Genomic DNA, 24,795 nt, shown 5'->3' on the forward strand with positions numbered 1-24,795 from the left:
ACGGAAATTAATTTCACCCACCTGTGATGAGACAAAGCTGTTTTTTTGTTCCTTGCTTAACAGCCATGATTACTAACCTGTAACTTTTGTATCCAACTTAGACTGAAGATCAATTTAGCTTAACTTTAACATAAGTCGAAGTGGGTCCTAATGTTCTGTAATTCCAGCTAGTAATTTAGGGCTAATACTTTAAAGTATTATTTATTACTCTCATTGCCGCTCAAGGATTCTAGTAATGTCTGTCCCATTACAGTAAAAAATTGCTATAATGGGTTTCTGATTAGCTTAGCACTGATTAGCTTACACTTTGTGAAAGATTGCTCTAGTAAGCCTTAAAACAAGAAACGCGTATCATGGACATAATGTATGTATCGCACATCTTTCTTGTATACAGAGCCAAGAGATCAGCACCGCATCGCTTTGAGAAATGCACAGCTTTTGCCCCGGTTTCCCGCTTGGTCTGTCAGGAAATGATTAGTCACTCACTCGCTCAATGACTCACACACTCCCTGGGGGGTCACCTTGTTTCAAACCCCCTGCATGGACTGTATAACTACACACAGATGGGCAGTGATGCTCAATTAACAAACATCTTGAGCGCCATAACCACTGCATAGCAGCACTTTCTTGGGCTGAAATGGTGAAAAAAAAAAGAAACACAGATTGTCTTTTAGAATTCAGGAGGTTATGGGGGGGAAAAAAAGCTATTTACAAGTTCTTGTATCAACTTTTTTTTAATTTGGCCATACCTTTCATTCATTCAAGTATTCATTCATTCATTTAATAATTAATATACAATATATTTACAGGAGCAAACCAAGGCGGTCCAAGTCCTTGTTTATCTGTATTGCAGTAGAGAGGTTGGCAGTGCATTCTTGGCGTCATGGTGGCTTCTACCTCTCACACACCTGGCATGTTGCAGGAACTTGCGGAGAGCCTATATGACTCGTAACAGTACTGAAATCCATCTTTCCAGTCCAGCCTCTGTCCTGCTCATCTGCGCCAGTACTGAGGAGAGAGAGGGGTGAACGTTGGTTAATACAGCCCAAAGCCATAAAACATTTCTGTCTGATTTCTAACCTGTGACAGATGGAAAGTATGCATCTGTACTTCTTTGGCTTAAAATGTAAATATTGAAGTTGCTATGCTGCAAAAGTAGACCTCCGCCCAGCAAGAGGAAAACCCTTTGACATCAAGCACTTTTTTTGTAATGATTTAAAAGGTTATTGGCCATTTTGCATATCAAACCAAGAAAACATTTCACAACAACAATACATACAAGAGTAAAAAATATGAAACTTTTAATACAGTTTAAACAACATTCGTTGGTATTCAAAGTCACATTCCCATGTCGATTAAATACACCTATGACATTGCATTATTATTGATCTTGGGAACTAAAAAGGTCCTGTGGAATATTGTCATGTGGACATTTTTCATTTCACAAGCTTATCCAACTGAGGGCAAAGCCGAATGCCAGTCAGAAATGTGTTCATCACATATAGCCTTATTTAATAATAGTAGTACAACAACTACAACCGTCTACAATACCCTTCGGAGGGCATCTTCTCCAAAGCGGGATTTATTGTCTCTTTTCTGCACTAATATAAGTACGGTAACTAACTATAATATTGTACTCTCAGAGACAGAGCTGCTTTTTAGGTTGTGCGAACGGTGTGGCTGCACATGGGCCTCGTGCCTGCGAGTGTCTCTCTCTCTCTCTCTCTCTCTCTCTCTCTCTCCAAATAAATATACCGTAGGCTACTTTAATAGGAATGCGACGCGATTAAGAACACCTGCCTGGGTGCTGTGAGCAGTGAAGAATTATATCGTTTCTGACCTCGTGGCTCGTGCTGGTTTGAAGAAAGAAGAATTATAGGCCTAATCCAATAATTAGCTGCTCCGCTCTGCTAATTGATCTGACCTATATTTGCGCAACTGACTGGCATGAGGTAGCCTAGTAATTATACTATTTGGCAGCACCTGCAATTCAGTAACCAATTCATTACTTAATTATTAAATTGCTGATTTGTTAGTTAGTTCGTTTTTTTCTTTTCAAAATCTTTTTCTTTTCGTTTTGTAACAGTATGGGTGTCAGGTCACAGATTCATAGAAAAAAATAAAAAAATAATTTAGTACCAGTGACTGAGGTAAACAAACGCACTGTATGAATCACAGAGATCTTGGGCAGACATAATGAAAAGACTAATGTCATTGTGCAAAGCATGCCCCTTCAAGATAAAACAAAAACAAAAACAATTTCTCCCCTTCAAGTCCCAATTTAGTATAGCCAATTCCCAATTCCCCAGCCTCTCTACAAGTACTCCATCTCTTTAAAGCCGGCTGCTATACCTACCTATGAATGCCCAGCTGATGATCTATATTTATAACTACATCCTTCTACATTTTGTACAGGATGAAGACTTTAAAAACGACTCCCGTCTGCAGACACTCACCTGGGCAAACTTGTGGATCTGCTCGACGACGGCAGCGAACAGAGCGCCCACGCTCTCGTCGATCAGACTCTGCATGTAGTGCACCGCCTCCTCGTCCGACAGGTCCAGACGGAACTTGTCCAGCACCTAGAGGAGCGACAAATATTTATACTTGCACAGGGACACTAAAAAGAACTGTCCTTTTTTTCAAAACTTGACTACGGTAGCGGTGGTCTCAAAAACATAAGGGAAACTTTGACAGAAAAAGACTGGCTCACCGTATAGAAACTAGAAGTAAAACTCCTTAGACTGAGACACATATTGCATACATGTGATGTATGCAATATTCTTGTTTCCTATACAACTGTGATTTTGTATATCTATTCTGTAATGTCCACGCCCCACCATCTGGTGATGTCATCAATTAGTAATTAGTAATTCTCAGCACCTGAGCTGTATTGTTTTGGAGCTCTTTAAGAGCAAGTTCTTGGTCTGTGAAAACCATATAGCACTGACGAAGGTCTTAGGACCGAAACGTTTTCTTTTTTTTCTTTTTTAATCATCTGTTTATTATGATTTTTGGCATAGAAGCATTTCAGTAATGATTAACCATAAAATTACAGATCGGACAAAAAATTGCAAAAAACATACAAACAAGAGACTTACAATAAAAGGAGACAAAACATAACTCAAAGAAAAAGACAAAAACAATAAAATTATAACTGACAAGGCTGATGACTACACAAACGTTTGCTTTTTAATTGCACTTTGAGCACAGAGCACTTTATGAGCATGATAAAATAAAATAAAAAATATTTTCTTAAGTCTCAGTCTAAGGAGTTTTACTTCTAGTTTCTATACGGTGAGCGAGTCTTTTTCTGTCAAAGTTTTACTTACACAGGGAGCATTAATTGGTGGCTGGAAAAATCCAACCCCGGCTGGCCAACTTGGACGGCAAGCAGGCAGGACGTCCCCAAATAATCTGGCTTGGGAATTCGCTCCCTCTTACAAACAAGCGCAGCTTGAAGGCTATAGCGACAATAACAAAAATATGCATGGGGCTTTTGCTAAGGGCTATTTCAGTGGCAGCTGGGAAATGGTAACCTACCTTCTTAACAGTCTTGTCAGGCTCAAGGGCGATGTCAGGAATATTGGCATCCACCATGAGAGAGAACAGATTCAGGATCAAGTTGGAGTACCTGCAGAGGAGAGTTGTTGTTCTTATCACTGCTGATTTAGTGTTATGGTTTCGTGTAGCCAGACAACTATTCCACAATCTCCAAATGCTAGATTTAGTCTGGAGTAAGGAAGCTGCCATTTCCGTTCATATAGGATAGATTATATTAGGATAAATTTGCACAATGTTCCGTTCTGTTGCTCCAGACTGTATGACGGAAGCATTTGAAAATCTGGCAATGCGAGATGAATGGCATTAGGAATAGAAAGTGTGTACCGGTAGATGTGCAAGAGTTAATCCGACATCATTTAAACGATTATTCATAATTATTTACATATTTAAATACAGTAACAAAAAATACATATATAATTGCTAAGAAAATAGTTGCAACTCTTGTGTGTGGCCCTTCTGTGTGTGTGTGTGTGTGTGTGTGTGTGTGTGTGTGTGTGTGTGTGTGTGTGTGTGCGTGTACACAACAATGTGCAAAGACAGCAGCAAGATTGGTGAACTGCTGTGATAGAAGGATATCAAATGGAACACAGCCTTCCTGCACTATCTGCATCGAGTGATCTCGGTACATAGAAATTGATTTATTGGAGATTCTGACTTTCAATTGTACATACATTTTGTTTTGATTGTATTGTTCCACACTTTTTGCTTTGGCAATGTAAACGTATGTTTTCTCAGGTCGCCAGTTCGAATCAGCGGTCCGACACGTTAAAAATTACCACCGCTGAGGTGCCCTTGGACAAGGCATTGAACCACTACCATGAAATGTTCTATGAAATAAGCAGGGCCTGGCTGTAAACAAGTATCTGATGCTTAGTCCAGTTACCCTGGGTAAACATAGTACCTTTCCTTTCCCAATAAAGCCCTTTGAATTGAAACATTGAATTGTGTGTACTGTGTACCTCCGGAGGTGCAGGAAGGCAGTATAGCATTGCTTCCTGAACTCCTGGTACTGTTCACTCTGCATGCCTCCCATTCCCTCCACCATCTCCTTGCTCAGCTTCATGGGCGGGGGGAGGGGCTTGGGGTCGCGGCCCAGGATGTAGCCAAAGTCGATGTGGAACAGCTTCCCTGAGAAGGGGGGTGGGTTCATAATGTATACGGTAATTATTACATGGCTTGGGTTGAATGCTTGATTCCGATTGGTCAGTCGCTGAATTCAGCAGGTGTGTTATTTCTTTGATAACAGACCGCTCCGCTCTATAACAGTACCGCTGCCTAATCAAACCCTCTGAGCACCTGCTGGGCCCTGCGTGTTTTACTGCCGTTTCCAACATGACAGCCATGTAAAAAGCGGGATAATATCTGGCTAGGTGGTCATTGTCGGGATATAATTCACCTTCAGGGTGATTTAACAAACGACAATGACCACCTAGATATTATCCCTTAGGGCGGCAGTGGCTCACAGTGAGCTTAAGCAGCCCGCCCAATTGGTCAGCTGACTGCCGCATCAGCGAATGACGTGTGGGACTTGCACACGCTTATACACCCACATAGTAATGGTAGCATGTTAACCCCTTGAGTATAGTATGTGCCTTTGAGCACGGCATGAACCCCCTCGAGTATGTCTGCCTGAACTAACTCCGCAGGCTACGCGTCATAAATGTTTTCAAAAGTCTTACTGAATGTGTTAAGAAGGGTGGAAAATGTCTTAAATGACTCACCAGTCTTAGTGAGTAGTAGATTGTCCAAGTGTCTATCTCCAACTCCCAGGATGTATGTGATGACACAGTAACCAGCTGTAGACCAGGAGAAGGGATTATCAACCTGCTTGGACTAACTGATCTGAGACATGGGGCTGTCGCCATCATGACATGATTCTATCTGACAATTAACTTCACCCACTTTCAACATTATTTTTGCAACGTACTGTAATTGCTGTAATTGCTGGGGGGGGGGGGCATAGGTTAACTTCATTTATGCCAACAGCTAGCGGCAGAGAAATTATTAATGATTTAAATGTGTTTTTAGCATTACATTTCTGTTCACATTTTAGGCTTTATAATAAACAAACATTGCACAGGGCAAATGAGACAAATAACTTACAAGACCAAGATAGGCAATGTTAAAACTGTATACTTTCTAAATAAATAAAAAATAAATGCAAAAAGCAGATCTACAAGCTTGAGCGGACAAGGGCAGCTACTATTGAAAATGGCACATACGATTGACAGTCATGCAATATAATTACAATCGGGCGATTATGTAATAATTGTGACAGGCCTACTGAGACCCGAATGCAGGGAGACTCACCACAACTCTTGACGTATGTATCCATCACCTCAGAACTGATGCCGTAGGGACCTTTGTCACTGGGCGCGTGTTTCCTGAAGAAACTCTGTCACGGCAAGGAGCACAACAAAGTTAGTCTGAAAACCCACCTTTTCAGACTCCATCATGGCCCATAGCACTTACCCTACCCCCTTAGATAGCATTTCTGTAGACTTGGATGGCATTTGATATTACAGACTTATAGCATGTTATGTAGACAGCACTATAATTGCATTGCATGTAGTCATAGCACGTCATAGTACATATGTATATTCCACTGTTACGTTCTTAGCTTACGCATGCTTCATGATAAATGCTTTTTATGTGATGTATTCCCATGCTTTTGTTCTTGCTTAATGTAAATCGCTCTGGATTAAGAGCGTCTGCTAAATGCCTGAATTGTAAATTGTAAAGTTATGTTGCCGTTTTCTCCCCCAACGCGTCTGTTTTCCATTACTTAGGGACTATAGTCTCGCGTAGCTATTCCACAATCTCCAAATGCTATAGATAGATAGTTTTTGGACTACACCTACTCCGAGGCAGGAAGCCGTCATCCGTCATCCGGATTTCCCTTCCGTTATCTTAGAACATCCATTTCTGCTAAGCAGTGTAATGGAAATGACAATACTACACTGTTCTCAACCTATAGTACACAGGAGTATATTGGAAAGCCAGGCTTCCAAATGTTGGGTGCCTGTCAGATGGACTGGATCCTTGTTTGACTGTGTCAACTAAACCACACCTCCAGTGTATTTATGGTCTCTTGTCGTTATAAAAAGGGACACTTGTATGGAGCTCAGGAGGCTTGCATACGTGCTGTATAAATGTTATAAATGTTTTGATTCTTTCTATTTATACAAGATACATTTGCACGACTGTAAAGACTATACGGACGTGGGAAGGAGGCTTAACGTCCACTTTATATGAGACTTGTGAGGTGCGCGGTTTGAGTGAGTCGCCAGGCGAACAGCCGTGCATTTAATAAGGCAATTACAGTGACTGAGGTGTGTAGGTTTTTGAGTGGTGCAACCACTCCTACAACCAGCAATGTCCATGTACCTGTTTGTGTACGTCAATGAGCATGTACCTGTTTGTGTACGTCAATGAGCACGAGTATGTGACTTATTAATAGCAGTAGGGGGCGCCAGAAACAGAGAGAGGGGTAGTGCTGTGTCTCTAATGAGAGAGAGAGAGAGAGAGAGGGGGGGGATTGCACCACTCAGTTCACACGTGTGTGATTTTTTATTTTATTTTTAGAACAATTGTTTTGGGAAAAGCTTACACACGTCACCGTACACCTGTCTAAGTCTTCGTTCACCGCACTGGGAAGCAAACTACAATTCAAACAATACAATACAAAGTTTGATGGAATGCATTTTTACATTTTCCTTTTCATCTTTTGAACCTGCCTACATGTGCTTGGCCGGTTTGCTTGCCTGTGTGAGGTCAGTGTGACATGGTAGGATAAGGGGTTTATAAATAATAATAATACCACTAAATAAACAGTATTCAGTACCTGAATATTGCCCTCCGTTGCCAGAACCTCGGCTACAGGAACAGACTGGACAAACTGCATAAATCCTGCAAGAGACACACACACAATGCAAGGTCAAGTTAATGCTGAAACACATGAAAACATGTTCCATTATCTAAGATCGTCCCTCATTGTTATGCAATTATTATTATTATAATACCTGTAATTTAATCTGTTGACTTGCAGCTGTTTTGGTCTAGGCTCGTTGGAATGCTCAATTTGTCTTAATACATTTCTTCTTCAGAGTGGCACACAGGCTAAATAACATGCAGCAATCCTACTCAAATGTCTGCATGTATGTGTAACATGAGAACGTAGTGTAATAAGCTAGCAGTAGCTCTTACCATGCTTGGTGCTGGTGGCTAGGACTTTGTACGGCGTTAGCTTCAGGTCAAGGTTCTCTTTCCTCAGCAGCTATATTGAAAGAAAATTCGAACAAAGGCCTCATTTAGACTGTCCAGACAACCAGTCAAGTCTGATTCAAATCTAATTGCGACCAAAGGTCCTCAGTTAACTATGGAATCGTGCATTTCCCATCAGTGTGTGTGTGTGTGTGTGTGTGTGTGTGTGTGTGTGTGTTGGTTGGGCACGTGACATCATCAGGGATGGAGCATGTGATATACCGTAGTATAGTATGTATAGTTGACATAGATACTCCACTGTTACGTTCTTAGTTTATATACATGATTCATGATAACTACTTTTTATACATGTGATGTATGCCATGCTTTTGTTTTTGCTTAATGTAAGTCGCTCTGGATCAAGAGGGTCTGCCTAGATTGTAAATTGTAATGTGACATTATCAGGGATGTAGATCCCCGATGTCATCAATATTGGCCAGCAACTCTACATCTGACCTCAAAAGATCTCCATGTATGGAGCTGACCTGTTCTGACATTTCATATGTTGATCCTTCCCCATTCATCCTTCCTCTTCAATATCTCCCTTTTGACTGATAACCGTCCTTTCAAACTCTAGACGGGCCTGCCCCAAAGGTATTAGGTGCAGCCACAACTGGTAGCTTACCCCCCATGCCAAAGCACCAGCGCTCGCCCAGTAGTCTGCTGTCACCCAGGCGGACGCGTGCACACGCCCTTTAGGGCGAGGTCGCTTCTCGCCCTCGGGCGTATTTACTGGTTTATTTATCAAATCTGATCTTTTGGCCCGACCATTCACACTGCTGCATTTGCAAGTGACCAGATCGGATCTGTCACAGATATTTGTGTTAAAACTGGCAGCCAAATCTAGCCAGATTGGAATGCGATTTGTTTAAATAAGCCTAAACGCAAACAAGTCACATGGAATCTGATTTAGATCAGGTTGTTGCAGAGCTCCTCAAATAAGATGTGGTTAAGCCACATCTGCTAATACCTAACCCCACATAGAATAATATGCACTATGCAGACCTTATCCATGAGGGAGATGATCTGGAGAATGAGCTGGTCCTGTCTGAGGTCATCCCCATGTTTAAAGATGACTGGATACATCGCTCCGTCCTCTGCCTTGAAGATCAGCTTAGCTGGCATCAGAGCACTCTGACAAGATGTACACATACGGAAGAGATCAAACGGTGAATTTCACGTCAAATGTGTCATGTGCCGTTCCAATGCTTTTAAAAACATTCAACTTCACTTTTACTACGGAGGTCAAAGTGGTTCGGATCAGGCTGAAACCTTGGAGTACGTCATAAGATGACGGACATCAACGGCTGGCCACATTAAGTCTGAGATCTACATGGGAGCCATGCCATTTAGTAATATTCCCAAATCCACATGGTTATATTGTCGCTGTCGGGCAGAAAACCCTTATCTTCACATTCTAACTTTTCTATTCTATTTTTTGTAAAATAACGCCCTACTTGGTCATAGTACAGGGTCACCCAAATAGCATAGCATAAGTATATTCTAGAGACAATATTATCAATTATATTCTCTTCTTTTCCGTTTCCTTCCTTCCTTCCTTTTTGTGTTTGAATTTTTGTAATTTTTTTAGTTACTTGCAGAGCTTTAAAAAAACAACAACATCTAAACAGTTGCCAGATGGAGGGGTGAAGATTATGTTTTTGTTGCCTTACCTTGAAAAGGGTGGCCGTTTCTGGGACGATGCCTCTGATCCGGACCTGTGGTTCCAGAGGCAGAGGGATGGGCTCGATCTCAGACAGGTTCACCTTCTCGTTGTCCGCTAGCAACGCCTGGAGGCGCTCGGTCTGACACAGAACAGGACACTACTGTTAACGGTCTGTGCACAAACATAAAACTAATGCATTCCCTAAGTTAACAGTCAAAATATAATGCTAATACATTCTGCATGTACACATGCATACATTATGCACACATGCAACAGGGAACAACCAGATTTCTCTTTCCAAAAGGAATGATCTTTTCTCAACTCCACCCAGTGGAGCCAATGGCTATTAGCTCGGTGACTGGTTGGTTCATGTGCACTTTTAAATAGCCTGGCTCAGGGAGTAGGACGCCCCTGCCTTGCAGAGTCCCTAGGCACTTTGGACTTAACACCTGGCATGTCCTCTGTTTTCAAAATCATAATATTGGATTTTTAGATGAGCGCACATGTGCAATAACAAAGTGACCCCCCTGCTAACCTTGCTGTATGCCTGTATGAGCTATGGGATATCTGAATTTAATAAAGTATCCATCTCTCTATTCATAAAGCACAAGAAGGTGTATATATACGTTCACATACTCTGGGTAATGTCGGTGCGGTTCATTACCTTCTTCTTGCGGTTGCCACTCTCTCTCTGCACAGCCTTCATCAGCTGCACCAGTCTGTCCACAAAGGTCTGCTGGGAGGCCAGCAGAGAACGCATCACCCTCACACACTTATCACCCTGGAGGTTGGGGCCAGAGACAGAGGGGGAGACGTTTTGAATTTGAAGTCACATTTGTATCTCAATGCATTTTTTAAAACCCATGTTGCTATAATCAGTGCTGCTCAAACTTGTTCATTTGAAGGACCTCCCAAAATGATATGTAATTTGGCCGCAAAAACTGCAGAAGCAGTTGTAGGGTCTGACCTTCAGCAGCGCCTGGCTGAATCTTCTCATGACGTTGATGTACATGTCATGGGTCTTTGGGTCTCTCTGCTTCGTGTCCTGGTCCTCGCACTCCACTATTACATACCTGAGCAAGACACGTCGCAATACACAGCATGAGCAGCAGATGGGCATGCACGCTTTCTCTCCAACACACACACACTTTTTCAGTGAATTTTACTCACCAATACAGGTAGTTGGCTAGAGTGGAGTTCTTGCAAGCACGAGAGATAAGGAAGGTGCATAGGTCTTGCTAATGAAGAAACAAAAAGAATATACAGAACCAGTCACACAGGTTACTTGCCAGGTACAGCTAATTACTGATGCTACCTACATGGTTGGCAAACAAAGCATTTACTTCTTAACATTTTTGCAGCCATACAAAATACATGCAACCTTCGCATCACCAGGCTTTCTACTTCAGAGGAAAGGCTCTAAATCGCTGTGTGATCCGGTCAGACTCGGGAGTGGATGATATCCAACGTCATAGGAAACCACAACCGGAATAAGAACTACCCAAAACCATTCCTTGCGATCATAATTTTAGGACCTACGTAATAAAATAGAATTTCCCTTTGGGATAACAAAGGTATAACATAGGCTAAATAGTCTCTGTACACTCATTTATATTCATTTTGTATTTTCAAAATCGGAGAAACTATGCCACATCAAGGATTAGATTTGGTAGGCCCTACAATTATGACTGTGGGGAATTATTTTGGATAGTTCTTATTCCGGATGTGGTTTCCTGCCTGATGACTACACATCAGTGACTACAACAGTGACGTAAGTTACCATCCGCTCTCGAGTCTTGACCGGAACTTAAACCCAAAAAGGAATTCTTCCCAGGCTACTTGATATCCAGTGAATACCGTTTTCACTTGACCAAGTGTAGTTAGAGAAATAGCATCACATGTTCAGTGTAATTCAAGGAATAGCATCACTTGTCCATATGTAGTTAGCAGAATAACAATGACAACATAACAGCCATCATCCCTTTCCTTTTTTTGTTTAATTTACCTCTTGGTTTTCACCATCTGATGCTTCTTTGCCTTTCTGGGAAGCAGGGGAGGACACAGGTGGCCCCGACAGGATCTGGGAGCTACAGCAGACAAACACAATTGTAACACTGTACAGTGTACATCAGAGTAAATGCAAGTAAGAGTAAGTTGTTCTTTAACATCTCCTATTGATCTACGATCATTGATTCAAGAAAATACAATGTCAGTTAGTAAGCAGATTTCTGGCCAATACTGGTTCAATTCTGAATGCCAAATTTAGATCAAGTAAATAAGACATCAGCATCGCTGATGGTTTGAAAAACGTTCACAGCTTGCTGAAACATTATAAACATCATGACCAGTTTAAGGTTACATGCGCCCAGAGTCTTCAGAGAACTGCCAGGGCTCGATGGCAGTAACGTCCTACCCTGGTACTACTGACCTGTCCAGGTCCCCCAGTGTGGAGCTCTCTCCGAGGCCTTGGCTGTCTCTCTTGCTGCCTGGCTCCAGGCCCCCCTGGATGTCACTGAAGTTCTCATATTTAAGGGCCTGAACCAGCTGCAGAAGGTACATCAGTAGGTCCTAGGAGGACAGTAGCAAGGCATATCGTTATTACTTAGAACGGTAGAATGAGGATGGCAGCCTCCCACTTAAACCAATTATATATTATAGCTTATAGATATGCTATTTTCAGACTGTGACGCTGTCTCTATATTTATTTTTATTTCGTTTTTGCTTTTTACCCATTTTTTCTCCCAATTTTAATTCTCCCGCTGTGTGTGTGTGTGTGTGTGTGTGTGTGTGTGTGTGTCTCTCTCCTACTGGCTCCCCCGGCCAGTAAGGAGCCTCCACCGAGAATACGTAGAGCCGATCTACAAGCTCACAAAGCGTTGCAATGCATTGTGTTTAGATGAGATACTACAAGAGCTTGTAGATCAGCTATAGTCGCTACTTAAGTAACTTTGAAAGAACAAAAAGCGAAACATATCATATTTGTAAATTCAATTATGAATTTTTTTATAGATGAACTGTCGCACCCCTACACAGCAGTGTCCAGGTCTCCTACCTCGTCGTCGGCCTGCTCCAGGCGTGCCACGGCGTAGCGTCGGACGGTGGTGTTGGTGAACTGAGAGGAGAGCAGCTCCAGGGAGTCCTCCACGTCCATGGGTCTCCACTTCCCCAGCAGCTCTAAGGCCTGCTTGGCCTCCTGGGGCATGCCCCAGTTCACACACTTCAAGAACTTTGTCAGGGCCTGGTGGACGTGAGGAGAGGGAACATATTAGTAGACCAGTGGGTTTTCCAACATTTTCATGTCACGGACCCCCAAAGACTTTGTGCCAGGGACGCCCAGATAAAATATGCTCAAAGTTGTTCAAATGTTTTTGATGCTAATGCTATATTAACCTTTTTTCCCCCTTTAGCACCTTTTAAGAGTAAACGGTGCTAAAGGGACACCATCACAATATATCACTATGACAGCTGAAGACTGAACAGTCTTTGTTGTGTCTCAGAAACGCTGCTGAAGTTGTGCTGTGAAAACCTTACAGCGGCACATTCAGAGATTTTACGCATGAATGTGTTTATGTCAAAATATCAACAATGTGATAGAATTTAGTAGAAACGTGATGGTCAGTACGTAGAGAAATGAACAGCACAGACCCACCTTCTCCTGTGTAGTGAGGTAATATCTGAACTTCCACACCAGGTCCTGTTCCTCAGAGCTCAGCTGCTTGGTCGGAGGATAATTCACGATGGTCTGTAAGGCGCACCAGGTACAATGTGTTTACACAAATCACTGAAACGGTCAACCTCAACTAAATCTTTTAACTTTCTCTAGCAAGAATTTCAACCTGGTTGGCAAAATATTGTGTTTCAGTTTGCAAACGAAAAATAATCATTTTAATCTGCAGAATCCCTGGTGGAAGCTACTGCATGGCACCATGGATAAACAAATATAAAAGGGTAGCGCTGCCACCAAAACAGACACATACTTCTTTAATCTGTATTTTGGGTATAAGCAAATAATATTCCAAATAGCAAATCCTCAATCTTCAAATGAAACTATTTCAGAATGTAATTGTCAATATAACCTAAATATACGTTCAAGATTGGGCATTTAACAAACCAAATCCCTAGACTAAGTAAGTTTTTAAATAATTAAACCTTGAAATGAATGAAACTCAATATTACAAGCGGGTGCTGCCTTAGTCCAGGAGTCTTCAACGTTTTTTAGGCCAAGCATACTCGATACTTAAACTTAACCTCTGGCTCTGTACTTGGTCTGCTCTTTTCCCCTCTACACCAAATCTCTCCGAAACCACTAAAGGTTGTAGATAGACTATTTTCAGGAAATATTTCCCCTGAATAGCGAGTTGTTAAAAGCAATTGGTTTTGATAGCACATCAACATCTTGCAATGGGTCTGGTCCACAAGATTCGATGCACCACCAAGATACCCATGTACCTGTCTAAATACTTCCTTAATGTCAACGAAATCCACACCCACAACACCAGAGGGAGTTCAACTAACCATGTGCAACCCAGATTCGGCACAAACAAGGGACTAAATTATTTTCGCTCCACCAAAATGTGGAACGCCCTACCAACCCGTAAAATCTGAATCCCCCACCCACCCCTTTTCCGCCTTCACTGTATGTTTCTTTTCCCTTTTTACCTCCTTTGATGATGATTTCCTGTTTTATAGAAGTGTATATTTGTACGTCTCTAAATGTTATGACACATTCAGTGACACTGTGCAGTAACTCACATTGAGCTGGTCTCGAGTGGCAGCGTTGGGCTTCAGGTCGTGGTCCGAGGGGCCACTACGTAGGCTACGGGCCAGCTTGTGATGCTTACTCTCCACAAGGTTCTCCTGCATTAGGGCAGAAGGGAACTCATCTTTTATCATCGGCAAACTGATATGTTCATTTGGATGTTTTGAAAAAGTGCGTCAGTAAATGCATACCGGTACCTTCAATTGTTTAAATGTTTAAATTAACTGAACCATATAAAAATGAGAGGCGCTCTTATCATCATACATCACATTCCGTGCTCAGCCAATCAAATCATCACAAAAGTCAACTCCGGCAAATCACTTTTGGCGTCTATTTGTACTTTGCTCAGCCAATAAATCGCTATGGGGAGATAAGCTCAATCACAAGCCAATGTTTGGGTTCACACAAACCCGGAAAGCTGGGCATAGGAGGGGCTAAAAAGAAAAATAATAATTTCAAGATTTTGTCCTCTCACCACATATCTCTCATCACACATCTGTGGGTCAGGGACTTTGACGATGTCACAGCTGGTCAGAACTGGTGACGTTGTTTCATCTCCATCCTGAGTGGGAGGGGTGACAATCATCAACACATCATCACCATCGTACATCTGCATAGCAACGGGCATGTGTGTGTATGAAAATGCACGTACCTTTTCATAATAGACAATACTGTATTCCTTGTCATTCTTCTTGACACGCGAAAACTCCACCATGAGGTACATGAAGTTGGAGCTCCGCTTCTCACTCTGGGGAGACATCAAATCATGACCCAACAACATCAAATCAATGTCACAATGTTCCTCATAACAAAAACTATAGTAGTGTTATGGAAAAAGTATTGTATGGACGGATGCTACCGTAGCAGAGTATCTGGCGCAGTTTATTATTTATTTCCTTTCTTTAAAGCCAGCTGATTATGTTCACAGATGGCTTCGTTCTGGAAGGACGGTCTAAACAAGACTAATTTATACTCGGTAGTATGACAGTGTTGCTTGCTGGAGAGAACTGAGAGACTGTGTGTCACGTGTGTCACGTGTCACATATAGGCCTAAGTCATACCATGCGGTGTCAGCTGACTGCGAGCACATCATTCCCATCAAATCACTCTCCACACTGACTGGCCTGGTCTATCTAAAGACATTTACGCTCACACTGCACTCTCTATGCTGACATGATAATGATAATTAACTTTATGTATATACATAGCACCTTTCAAAACAAGTTATGTTAAATGACGTTGTTGTGTTGGCATGCACCCATGAATAGACAACTGTGACACATATTGGTGTCGGGTTGAAACCTTGGAACTCCATTTTTATGCTTTTTATGCCTTTATTGATAGGGAACAGTACACAGACAGGAAACGGGGGGAGAGATGGGGAGTGACACGTGGCAAAGGCCGTCGTGCTCGGGAGCCGAACCCACGGCACGCCGTCCGGCGGGCTTGGCAGCCTTGGTGCCCAGACCGGTTGAGCTAACTGTCCGGGCCAATATTTAAACTTTTTATGTTTAAAAAATAAATAAATAAATAACTACATTAGTTCGATGTGAACACAGCTTCTTTTTACATATAGGTTACCACAATATAATATTCTACATTTTACATACATGTAAACTTAACTTATATTAACAGTTTTTCATTTTAACTCTTCTTTTATTATTATATACACACTTTTTAGACCATTGTAAACGTAACCTCTTGAGGTGTGTATGTATGTGTGTGTGTGTGTGTGTGTGTGTGTGTGTGTGTGTGTGTGTACACTGTGACTGCATGTACTGTATTAAAGAAACCCATATATCCCTTTCTATAAGTGCCCATTCCCAAATGCTTAATAGAAAATGTACAACTGACCTCATTAATCATTTCAATCTCTCTGAAGGTCAGACGGTCGAGCCAGTCCACCTTCACCATGTGTCCCTGGCGATGGGCCTTTGTCAGCTGGGTGGAGACAGAGAGAGGCCATAAGGGTTAGCGGGAGACAAACAGGCCAAAAGACAAGAAACGGAGGATAGGACAACAGAAAGATGGAGAGAAAGGCGTTTCGGAAACTTTCAGGGAATTAGTACATGAATGAAAAGCATGGCACACAGTGTGCAGACTAGTCACTACTACATCTCGCGTGGCATGATAAACACAGCTCCAATCACGTGTAGCGGCAAGTGATGCATTAAAAAGAAATGCAACACCAAAGATACAAGATCAAATACATTATGATGAGTAACGTGAGGCAAGCAGGCAAACACTATATAGGCATGGATAGGCTTACTGCAATTCCACAAGCTCCCAATTATTACAACTATTTACATAGACGTATGAACGAAGCCAGGTCTCGTGGATAACTCTTGACGCTTACATGCAATTCCAGCATAGAGGCATTAAAATGGTCAACAATAAAAGATCTGAGTCAACATCAAGTGACGGCCTGTGTCTCTTTGGGCTAATTGACTAGACACACACACACACACACACACACACACACACACACACACACACACACTAACATCTACTCACGCAATGAAGAACAGAAGGTCACTATAAGAACCTAGTATGTGTGATGCTTTCGCAAACATATTATAGTGTATGCTGAAAGTTTCATTGTACAGATATTCAACCGTTTAGACTAGGGATGTTAGGTTCTTAGCTTGCTTAAGATCCTTGATGACTATGTGTTGCCATGTGTTCTTGCTTACTGTAAAATTGCTCTGGCTAAATGCCTAATTTGTTGAAAAGGCCACTCCAATCCCATTTACGGTAGCTGCCGGATGGCTCAATTTTTCCACACGGGGCAACACATTTAATTGTCAAAAGTAAAACATAGAAAATCTAAATCAATGTAGTACACTACTATACGACAAATGTACAGTATATCGAGATTGTCACGATGCTGTAAACCCAAACCACCTGGAAAACCACACACCTTCGAATAATTTAAATGGACGATTTGCAACTACTATTCCACTCGGCTCTAGTTCACACGCATTCCGCATTCCAATCGCCCACTCCACCTTTTGTACTCACATCACCGAGTACCTCCAGGTCAGGTTCCTGGAACAGACCATGGTTTAGACAGGCCACTCTCTCTCTCTCTCTCTCTCTCTCTCTCACATAGGATCAGTCACACGTATACTGTAGTTAGGGCTGGGCAATAATAGCCATATTATATCCATACCGCGATTCGTGATATGAGACTAGATATCATTTGGAATTCTGGATAGCATATTGTGATACGAGACTAGACATCATCTGGAATTCATAATGTGATTACAAGTAATATGTGTGAATGCGGGAAGCGACACACACACACACACACACACACACACACAGAGACCTCTGTCGGTCCAATTTCTATTGTTTCTCTGTATCGTTCCAATTTCAGTTCGTAAGCCCTCTGGTGGCGGGCGGGTGGGGTTACAGCGTGACACACACACATACAAGCTAGGCCGGCTTCTGTAGTAATCACTTCGTTCGCAATCACTTCGTTCGCAATGATATTGATATGGGATATGAAAACAAAATAAAATCAATCATATGACGTACTGTAAGTGTGGCAGTTTCGAAAATGTCCGAAGTTCACAATGGGTAATTTTGCTCTTACCTGCAACATTTCAGATTTTCTATGGCCTAGCCCTAGTGTACTATAGTGCTGTATCTTCGTCTCCTTTACAGAAACGCACGCCTCTCTCCCCTCCCCTCCTCTGTCCTCCCTCTATAAAACAAAGGGTCCACATCCTACTGTACGGTACCTTGGCCAGTCTGCCCATCTGGTCCTCTGACAGGCTGCTGCTGGTGCGTCCCGGCGTGGTGGTGGGTTCACCTCCGTCCCCCTCCACTCCCGGCCACACTTTCAGGTCATGCATTCCTTGACGGAACATTCTGCGGTGCCACACAGAGACAGGGAAGAGTTTCAAGCAGCGTTTCAAACCCAGCGGCAGGTTATGATGATCCGCCATTTTTGAAAACGTGAAGGGTATTTTTTAGAAATGGACTGAATAGGAAAACATTTTAAATCGGCCACAAATTATGGTCACGTTTTAACCTCCCGATATACTTCAGTTGAGCAGGGTACCGCTATAGCCTGGGAGTCATACCATTTGGGCTTCATAATCCGGTTGGGGGCATGTTGTTAGTCTCGTTTGTAGTAATAAGGCCGGAATCCCGAAAACCGCAATCAGAATTACCCAAAATAATTCCCTGCATCATCATTTTAGGGCCTACCCAATAAAAGCCTTGATGTGGCGTATGAATTTGACAAGTTTCTTCAAGTACTTTTTGGAATAGTTTGTTTGGTATATCCACATTTTATTACAACGTCTGGCAAGACTAAAATCAAACAGGGGGACCATAACTCAATAGAGGGGACCAAAACAAAGCGATGCCGAGTTTTTATTCATTTATTTATTCTATATTTATTTTATTCTTTAATTTGGTCTAAACCACGGGATCACACGGGCGATTTGAACACAGACCAGGCTTTCCTCCGAGGTGGAAAGTCTGGTGATGTGAGGTTAGGGTACCTCAGGGGTCTATAAAGTAACATTAACATTTTATTATATACTAAACTGTCCCATAGTCTCATAGTCATGTTGCATGATAAATACACTGTATTGCTGGTTACTATGCTGGGAGTGGGACACACTCACTCACCCATATTTTCCAAAGAGTGTGACAGTGGTCCCTCCTACGGGGACCGCTCGTCCCGGTCCATAGACGTCCCACACGGTGAGGGCGACCTGGGTGCTCTGAGGCAGGTCTGGGTACTTCACTGGCAACCTCAGCCACTCGTTCCAGCTGCACATAGGAGACACGGTGAGGAGAGGATGAATAAGGATTCAAAAAATAATAATAATCATGATACTAATAATGACCTAGTTTATCCCATGCAGGAAATTACATTTTTAGTTTTTTACGTTTTTTTTGTGTGCTTCTCAAGTGAGCGTGTGGGGGGGAGGGATAAGGGGTCAAGTGTCTTGCTCAGGGACAGGGACACCTCGACACATTGCTGGGGCCAGGAATCGAACCTGGGACCTAATCGGCCGATTTTCACTACAAATGACTCGATTGGTGATCTGCAATATACCTGATCTGGAGAAACTATAAAAAGGTATCTTTTATACCTTTTAAGTGGTATAATGAAAAATTTAAGTTGAAAAAAAAACGCCTCTAAATCCTGACCTAAGGTTTCTGAAAAACTATATAAATATTTATATAGCAGAATCAAAATGTTTACATTTTTGAATACTGTACCCACTGTACAGAACCCAAATATGGGTTCCCGATTTGAGTGGGTAAAACACCAAAATGTAAAACACCAAAATCGTTTTGCATCTTTGTGACAGGCCTAAACATTCTCCCCTTCCCCTCCCACACACACACACACACACACACAGGAACAGTTTTGACGTGGGTTTTGACATTTTAGGAAATATTCAAATTCTCCCCTTACGCACAAGAATGGTATCGGCCGAAAAACTATTGGTGATCGGGACCACAATACCTGATCGGAGCACCTCTACTCGCTGTCATGCATTATCAGAGCCTATGTGGTAGGCACTTTAACCACACGGCTAATCGGCGCCGCCGAAGTTGAAAGTGTCGGAAGTCACTGTGTGTTTAATGCCCTCCAAATACATTTATTTCAAGTTTTAAAACAACAAAGACAGTTGCCATCTGTTCATTATTAAAAGTGGAAAAGAAGGCATACAGCATTTGGTGAGAGCAGAGGTGAAGTGAGAGAAGCTTTAATGGTGTAATTGTACAGTGGAGAAAGCAGCATTAGCTATCAGAGAATGGAACATTTTTCGATACAGTACAGTACTTTGTGAAATGTTTAAGGCTTAAGCGCTTTACTTGGACATGAAAAAGTGCAGACCTAGTACTTACAGAAAATGATTGTCCAAGCCACTTAACTATTAGGATACGCAAAGAATGAACCTTTTAGCTTGGCGGTTCTCAGAGTGGGGTCTAGGGACCCTCAGTGCTCACTGGAGGGGTTCCAAAAGGACCCTTACAGGTCTAAAACTCTGATGGTGTACAAACACTCAAAGGTATGGGGGTCCTTGTTTTAGCTGGTGGCATTCGGGTTACCAATAGAGATAGGGACTCACTTCCAACGTGTGCTGAAGGCCTTGTAGGAGGTGCGTACGGGCAGCGCGAGGGGCTTGCCCTCGGCAAACACCTGACAGGTAACGTAAAGGTCCGAGCAGTTCTCCTGGTAGAGGCCCGAGAACCGGAGCATCGGGTCGTCAAGCAGCGCCTTGTAGCTCTTTTGCTCTCTCTTGCCCTCCAGACTGCCACTGGAAAACAGCAGAAGAGAGAGAGACAGAGGGGGGATGTGAGGCAAAAAGAGGTTTGAACTTCATTCATTCACTCAAAATAGGATGCGAAAACTGTAATTACATTAAAGTGTGTGTCATGCAAGATAGAAAAAACATTTCTCCCATGTTTATCATAATGTATATACTATTGTTTATGCTGTTTGCGTTTAGAAGAATACAAACTTTTGGAACAGCCTGGAACTAGTGTGTGCTGACACCTGATGAAAATTACAATATTACAGATTATAATATTATGATTTATGATAGTAGTCACTGCTATAGAGTGTTTGTTCAGGTTCTCCCTGTCTCTCCAGCTCTTCAGTATACAGAAGACGCATCTTTCAGGTTTGGATACCAATTGTATATACAGCTTTGAGTACAATGAAGTGTACTTGGGTGGGAAGAATCAAGGCCAATGTGAGTCATCATGGCCAGCGGGGACCAGGCAATCGGATTCGGGAACAGTGTGAATCAAATGGACTCAGTGTGAATCTTATCTGCCCTTAGGGTATAGACGACAGCAACTTGCAATGGGCCTGGTCTACTCTACACGATATGCTACGGCTACACCACAAAGACACGACACCCATGTACCTCAAACTACTACTTCCTAAACGTCAACGCCGTCCAGTCACGATCACAACACCAGAGGACTGAAGGAGCACCACAAATTACGTTCAAGTTCAACCCAGATTTGGCTCAAACAAGGGGCTAAATAAACACTCCTATGCCACAAACATATGGATTGCTCTACCAACAAAACGTCAAAGGAATGTGAATCCCTACTCTCCTTCAAAAAACGCTCTCAAAGAGCAAGGTGGCTGCAATTTGAAAGTGGCCCCAGTAAAAAGCCAAAGTCCCCCTTTTTGATTTCTAACCATTTATATGATGCACTGTGACTGTATATTTATATGCCATTAAATGTTCTGATGAATTGTATATGAAGGACCTCAATGGAAACAAGCCATAGGCTTTCTTGGGCTTTAAATCCTCTTAGCAGACCTTGTATTTAACTGTACTTTCTTGTGCTTTTTTTCTGCAAACTGTTAATAAGTATTCAAATCAATCAATCAGAACTCATACAGGACACATAATGGTAAGCAAGCGAAAGTGTAAAGTGGAACAATTCTAACAGAAACAGATAGTCCAGCTGTCCGGGATACAGGTCCAAAGACATTGAATATTTGTAAGATAAATAATTATGCTTTTAACTGTGTGCATTCGTTTGAATTTTGTGGTCCCGACTCCCTATCATGATCTTATAATAATAAGAATAATAGTAATATTCATTGTACAAATGTATAGTAGAGCGGGCCTATCATACTGTTCAAGACAACGTAAAATATCAAAGTACGGTATAGTAAAATGCGCCATGGTAAGATGCTAGAGTGAACAGCAGCAAATTAATTTAGGTGCTGTGGATGAATAAATAAATACTTTTTGTACGAGTACTGTACATGTACCACTGCTGCACCTCTAGCAATGATTATTCTCAGAATAGTGTTTTAACAACACTTTTTGTTTTAATGCAAAAATAGCAGGCATACGGTTTAAACGGATCTGGATCATTTATGAGCTTGTTAGCAGGCTCAGGACAGGAGACTGGGTGCAGTGGGTGAGCTGTTCACATGATAACACCAACAACAGGACAACTGTGTGTAAATTAAGGCCCTCACAGCATGTAATGAGATCTGTACTCTGTAGCTGAAGTCATGAGCCGGGTTTTAGGTAGTACGGACTACATAATCAGATTACAGGAAATAACTAACTGGCAACTGCATAATCAGCCCGGATTTTATCTGTAAAATAAGCTTTTTTTTTGTTGCCATTTTCAACCCCCAGTCCCCACCCAGGCCAGGAGAGCTCCAGATAGTACTGTCTGGCTCCCCACTGTCCGAAGTAGTCCACACCTCACCTTCTGACCCCTGGCCAGAAACCTTCCCAAATCCGATGATTTGATAGGCTGGGAGGTGGGTTCGATGGAGGTGTTGATGGGTTGTTGACTATGGGGGGTGGTGGTGGTCAGTGGTCACTGGTCAGTGATTGTGAAAGGAGATAGATGGGGCACATACATTTTATTTTCCTATCGTTTATCTGTGCATGATGGGTGTGATTGTTTTTAGATTATTAAAAAGTGGAACAGGATATTAGCAAAACTCAAATATATATTTATATATTTTTGGTATTAAAAAAAAGTGCCAGATTTTGCAGTAATGTTTTTTGTAATCCAAGAAAGGTCTACTCGTGACCTTGTTGCCACACACTGTAATGTAATACCCAACAGCCAACAAATGATAATATTGACAAACTTGTATGCAGTAATTGATAATATAATAGCGCGCTTTAGGTCCGAATTAAAGTATACAACATACACTGCCCGACACACGCACAGACAGACAGACACACACATAATCATGTCAAGTCACAAGACATGGTTACACGGAATAAGTACTGTGGTTGTACTTGTATTGTTAACGTTAAGGCACTTACACAGACGATACAAAACTCACATTTTCAGTTGAACATTAATGTCCAGGTCACAACTGTAGACATAGTTGAACTTGTCCGTGTCCATCTTCAGACGGTAAACAACACTGACTCTAAACAAGAAAACATGAAATCGCCGACGGACACTCAGCGAGTGGTGGCTGGCTGGGGACTGCTGCGACAAGGCCTCGGATCAGTGCACGAAGATTAAACTATATATCTCGCACGGTTTGACGAACACACGTCCAAGTCTAACAAGAGCAGACCTAAATGTCCCCCGTGTTCACGGTAAAGACAAGATAATTACAGCCACACCAACACGCATGATTTGATGTTATATATATATATGATATATATATCTGCTGCTGTGTGCACAAAACAATACACAGGATGGAACACTGAATGCCCCTAACCAGGCAAAACTAGTAGCTGGCCGATGCACCGCGAACGCAAAACCCAGAGGCCAATCCGGGTCGATCACGCCGCTCGTGCATCGATCTGTCGAGTCTGAAACGTCAAGGAAGGAAGCGAGACCGGGGCGGAGTTTCAAGCATTTTAACTTTAAAGGGACAGCGTGTTCTGATTCTGACAGAATTTTATGAAAATAGATCTACAAAATCTCAGACACAAGTCACACAACCACCAGTGGATTCATTCCGAGCATGTCAATCTGTTTTTTTTTCTCTTTCTATAAATAGGAATGTATAGAAAATAATACATAAATAATAACTAAATAGAAATATAAACTCAGTCGATCTCGCCCCAAGTACATTTTTATTGTTTTGGATTGACACAGGTAAAAAGCAATAGTCAAAAGGATGAACACAAGAAAGCCTGAAGGCTTCTTTCCATTGATTGTGGACTTTCAAGACATGAATAATTAGTTTGTTAGTTTACATGAATGTTTCTATGACTACAATTAGCTCTGGTCCATAGCTCTAAATGCGTTGCGAGCTATGGACCAGTGCTAGACTATCAACAATCTATCTATCTCCATCTAGGATCATAAACAAATCAAGAACCTAACATCAATCTAACAGTAGAATAATATCCAAATAAAATCTATTCATTCTTTCCTTTACTGCATAGAGATAACAGTGAAACTGATCAAAATACCCATGCATTTACTTGTACGTGTAATAATGGTGAATAGATTACCTATTAGTGGTGGGAAGTACAAAAGTATTCATTTTTCGAATGTATAAAAATCTTTCAAAAATAGCAGATCTACAAACTCACAATGGCGTCGCATTGACCTCACAATGCGTTTCCGGTGAAGATGGACACGGACAAGTTCAACTATGTCTACAGTTGTGACCTGGACATCGCGACACATTGTGGGCTTGTAGATTGAATATTTTCAAATGGCCGAAATGTACAGTATATGGGCTGTATGTTTGTAACAATTTTTGAAATCTACAATGTAAAGTTCCACAGGGAAAGTCAAAGTCTGCATTGAGGAACACAGGTCCACATGAGGGGAGAGAAAACAGTCATACACTCATCATATTGTTGCTTTGGTTTAAACCTTTTATGTCCAAAACCGTTACTTTTCATGAGATGTTAAAAAATATATAGAAATAAATAAAGTTTGTAGATGTTCAATACTTTTGCATGACACTGTCATACAACAAAGCATTAGGGGGGAAACTAAAATGATGAAATGTGGAGATCCAAGTTTTCTGCCTGACAGTGTTCAAAGTGATCCATTCATTATTAAAGCGAAATTATTTTTCCTT

General features: G+C 41.8%; 1 protein-coding gene across 2 annotated transcripts; it reads right to left on the minus strand.

The window, feature by feature from the left end:
* Positions 1-23,457, minus strand: pik3c3 (phosphatidylinositol 3-kinase, catalytic subunit type 3). Of its 2 annotated transcripts, XR_013965970.1 has the most exons (26): positions 23,080-23,457; positions 20,360-20,548; positions 18,900-19,043; positions 17,999-18,128; positions 16,107-16,193; positions 14,905-15,000; positions 14,728-14,814; positions 14,246-14,350; positions 13,143-13,235; positions 12,546-12,731; positions 11,922-12,061; positions 11,499-11,580; positions 10,664-10,731; positions 10,461-10,566; positions 10,158-10,274; positions 9,501-9,632; positions 8,833-8,961; positions 7,771-7,840; positions 7,409-7,473; positions 5,875-5,959; positions 5,286-5,360; positions 4,524-4,692; positions 3,544-3,634; positions 2,457-2,582; positions 808-1,008; positions 1-632 (listed from the first exon to the last, which is right to left on the minus strand). XR_013965970.1 is itself a non-coding variant. In XM_080792026.1 (25 exons), the coding sequence occupies exons 1-25, from the start codon at positions 23,142-23,144 to the stop codon at positions 994-996; spliced, it is 2,652 nt and encodes an 883-aa protein (XP_080648152.1). In that variant the 5' UTR covers positions 23,145-23,457; the 3' UTR covers positions 727-993. The 2 variants fall into 2 exon arrangements, 1 of the variants encoding a protein (XP_080648152.1); XM_080792026.1 differs by lacking the exon at positions 1-632 and having other exon boundaries at positions 727-1,008.
* Between the last annotated feature and the right edge of the window lie 1,338 nt (positions 23,458-24,795).

This window comes from Protomyctophum bolini (assembly GCF_963924005.1).
Source record: "Protomyctophum bolini genome assembly, chromosome: 20".
Taxonomy (NCBI): Eukaryota; Metazoa; Chordata; class Actinopteri; order Myctophiformes; family Myctophidae; genus Protomyctophum; species Protomyctophum bolini.

Coding starts and splice junctions, on each gene's coding strand:
- pik3c3 (XM_080792026.1), bottom strand. CDS start 23,144: ATGGACACGGACAAGTTCAACTATGTCTACAGTTGTGACCTGGACATT. Junction 19,044..20,359: donor GCCTTCAGCACACGTTGGAA/GTGAGTCCCTAT, acceptor TCCTATGTGCAG/CTGGAACGAGTGGCTGAGGT. Junction 3,635..4,523: donor GCCTTCCTGCACCTCCGGAG/GTACACAGTACA, acceptor TCTCCTCTGCAG/GTACTCCAACTTGATCCTGA.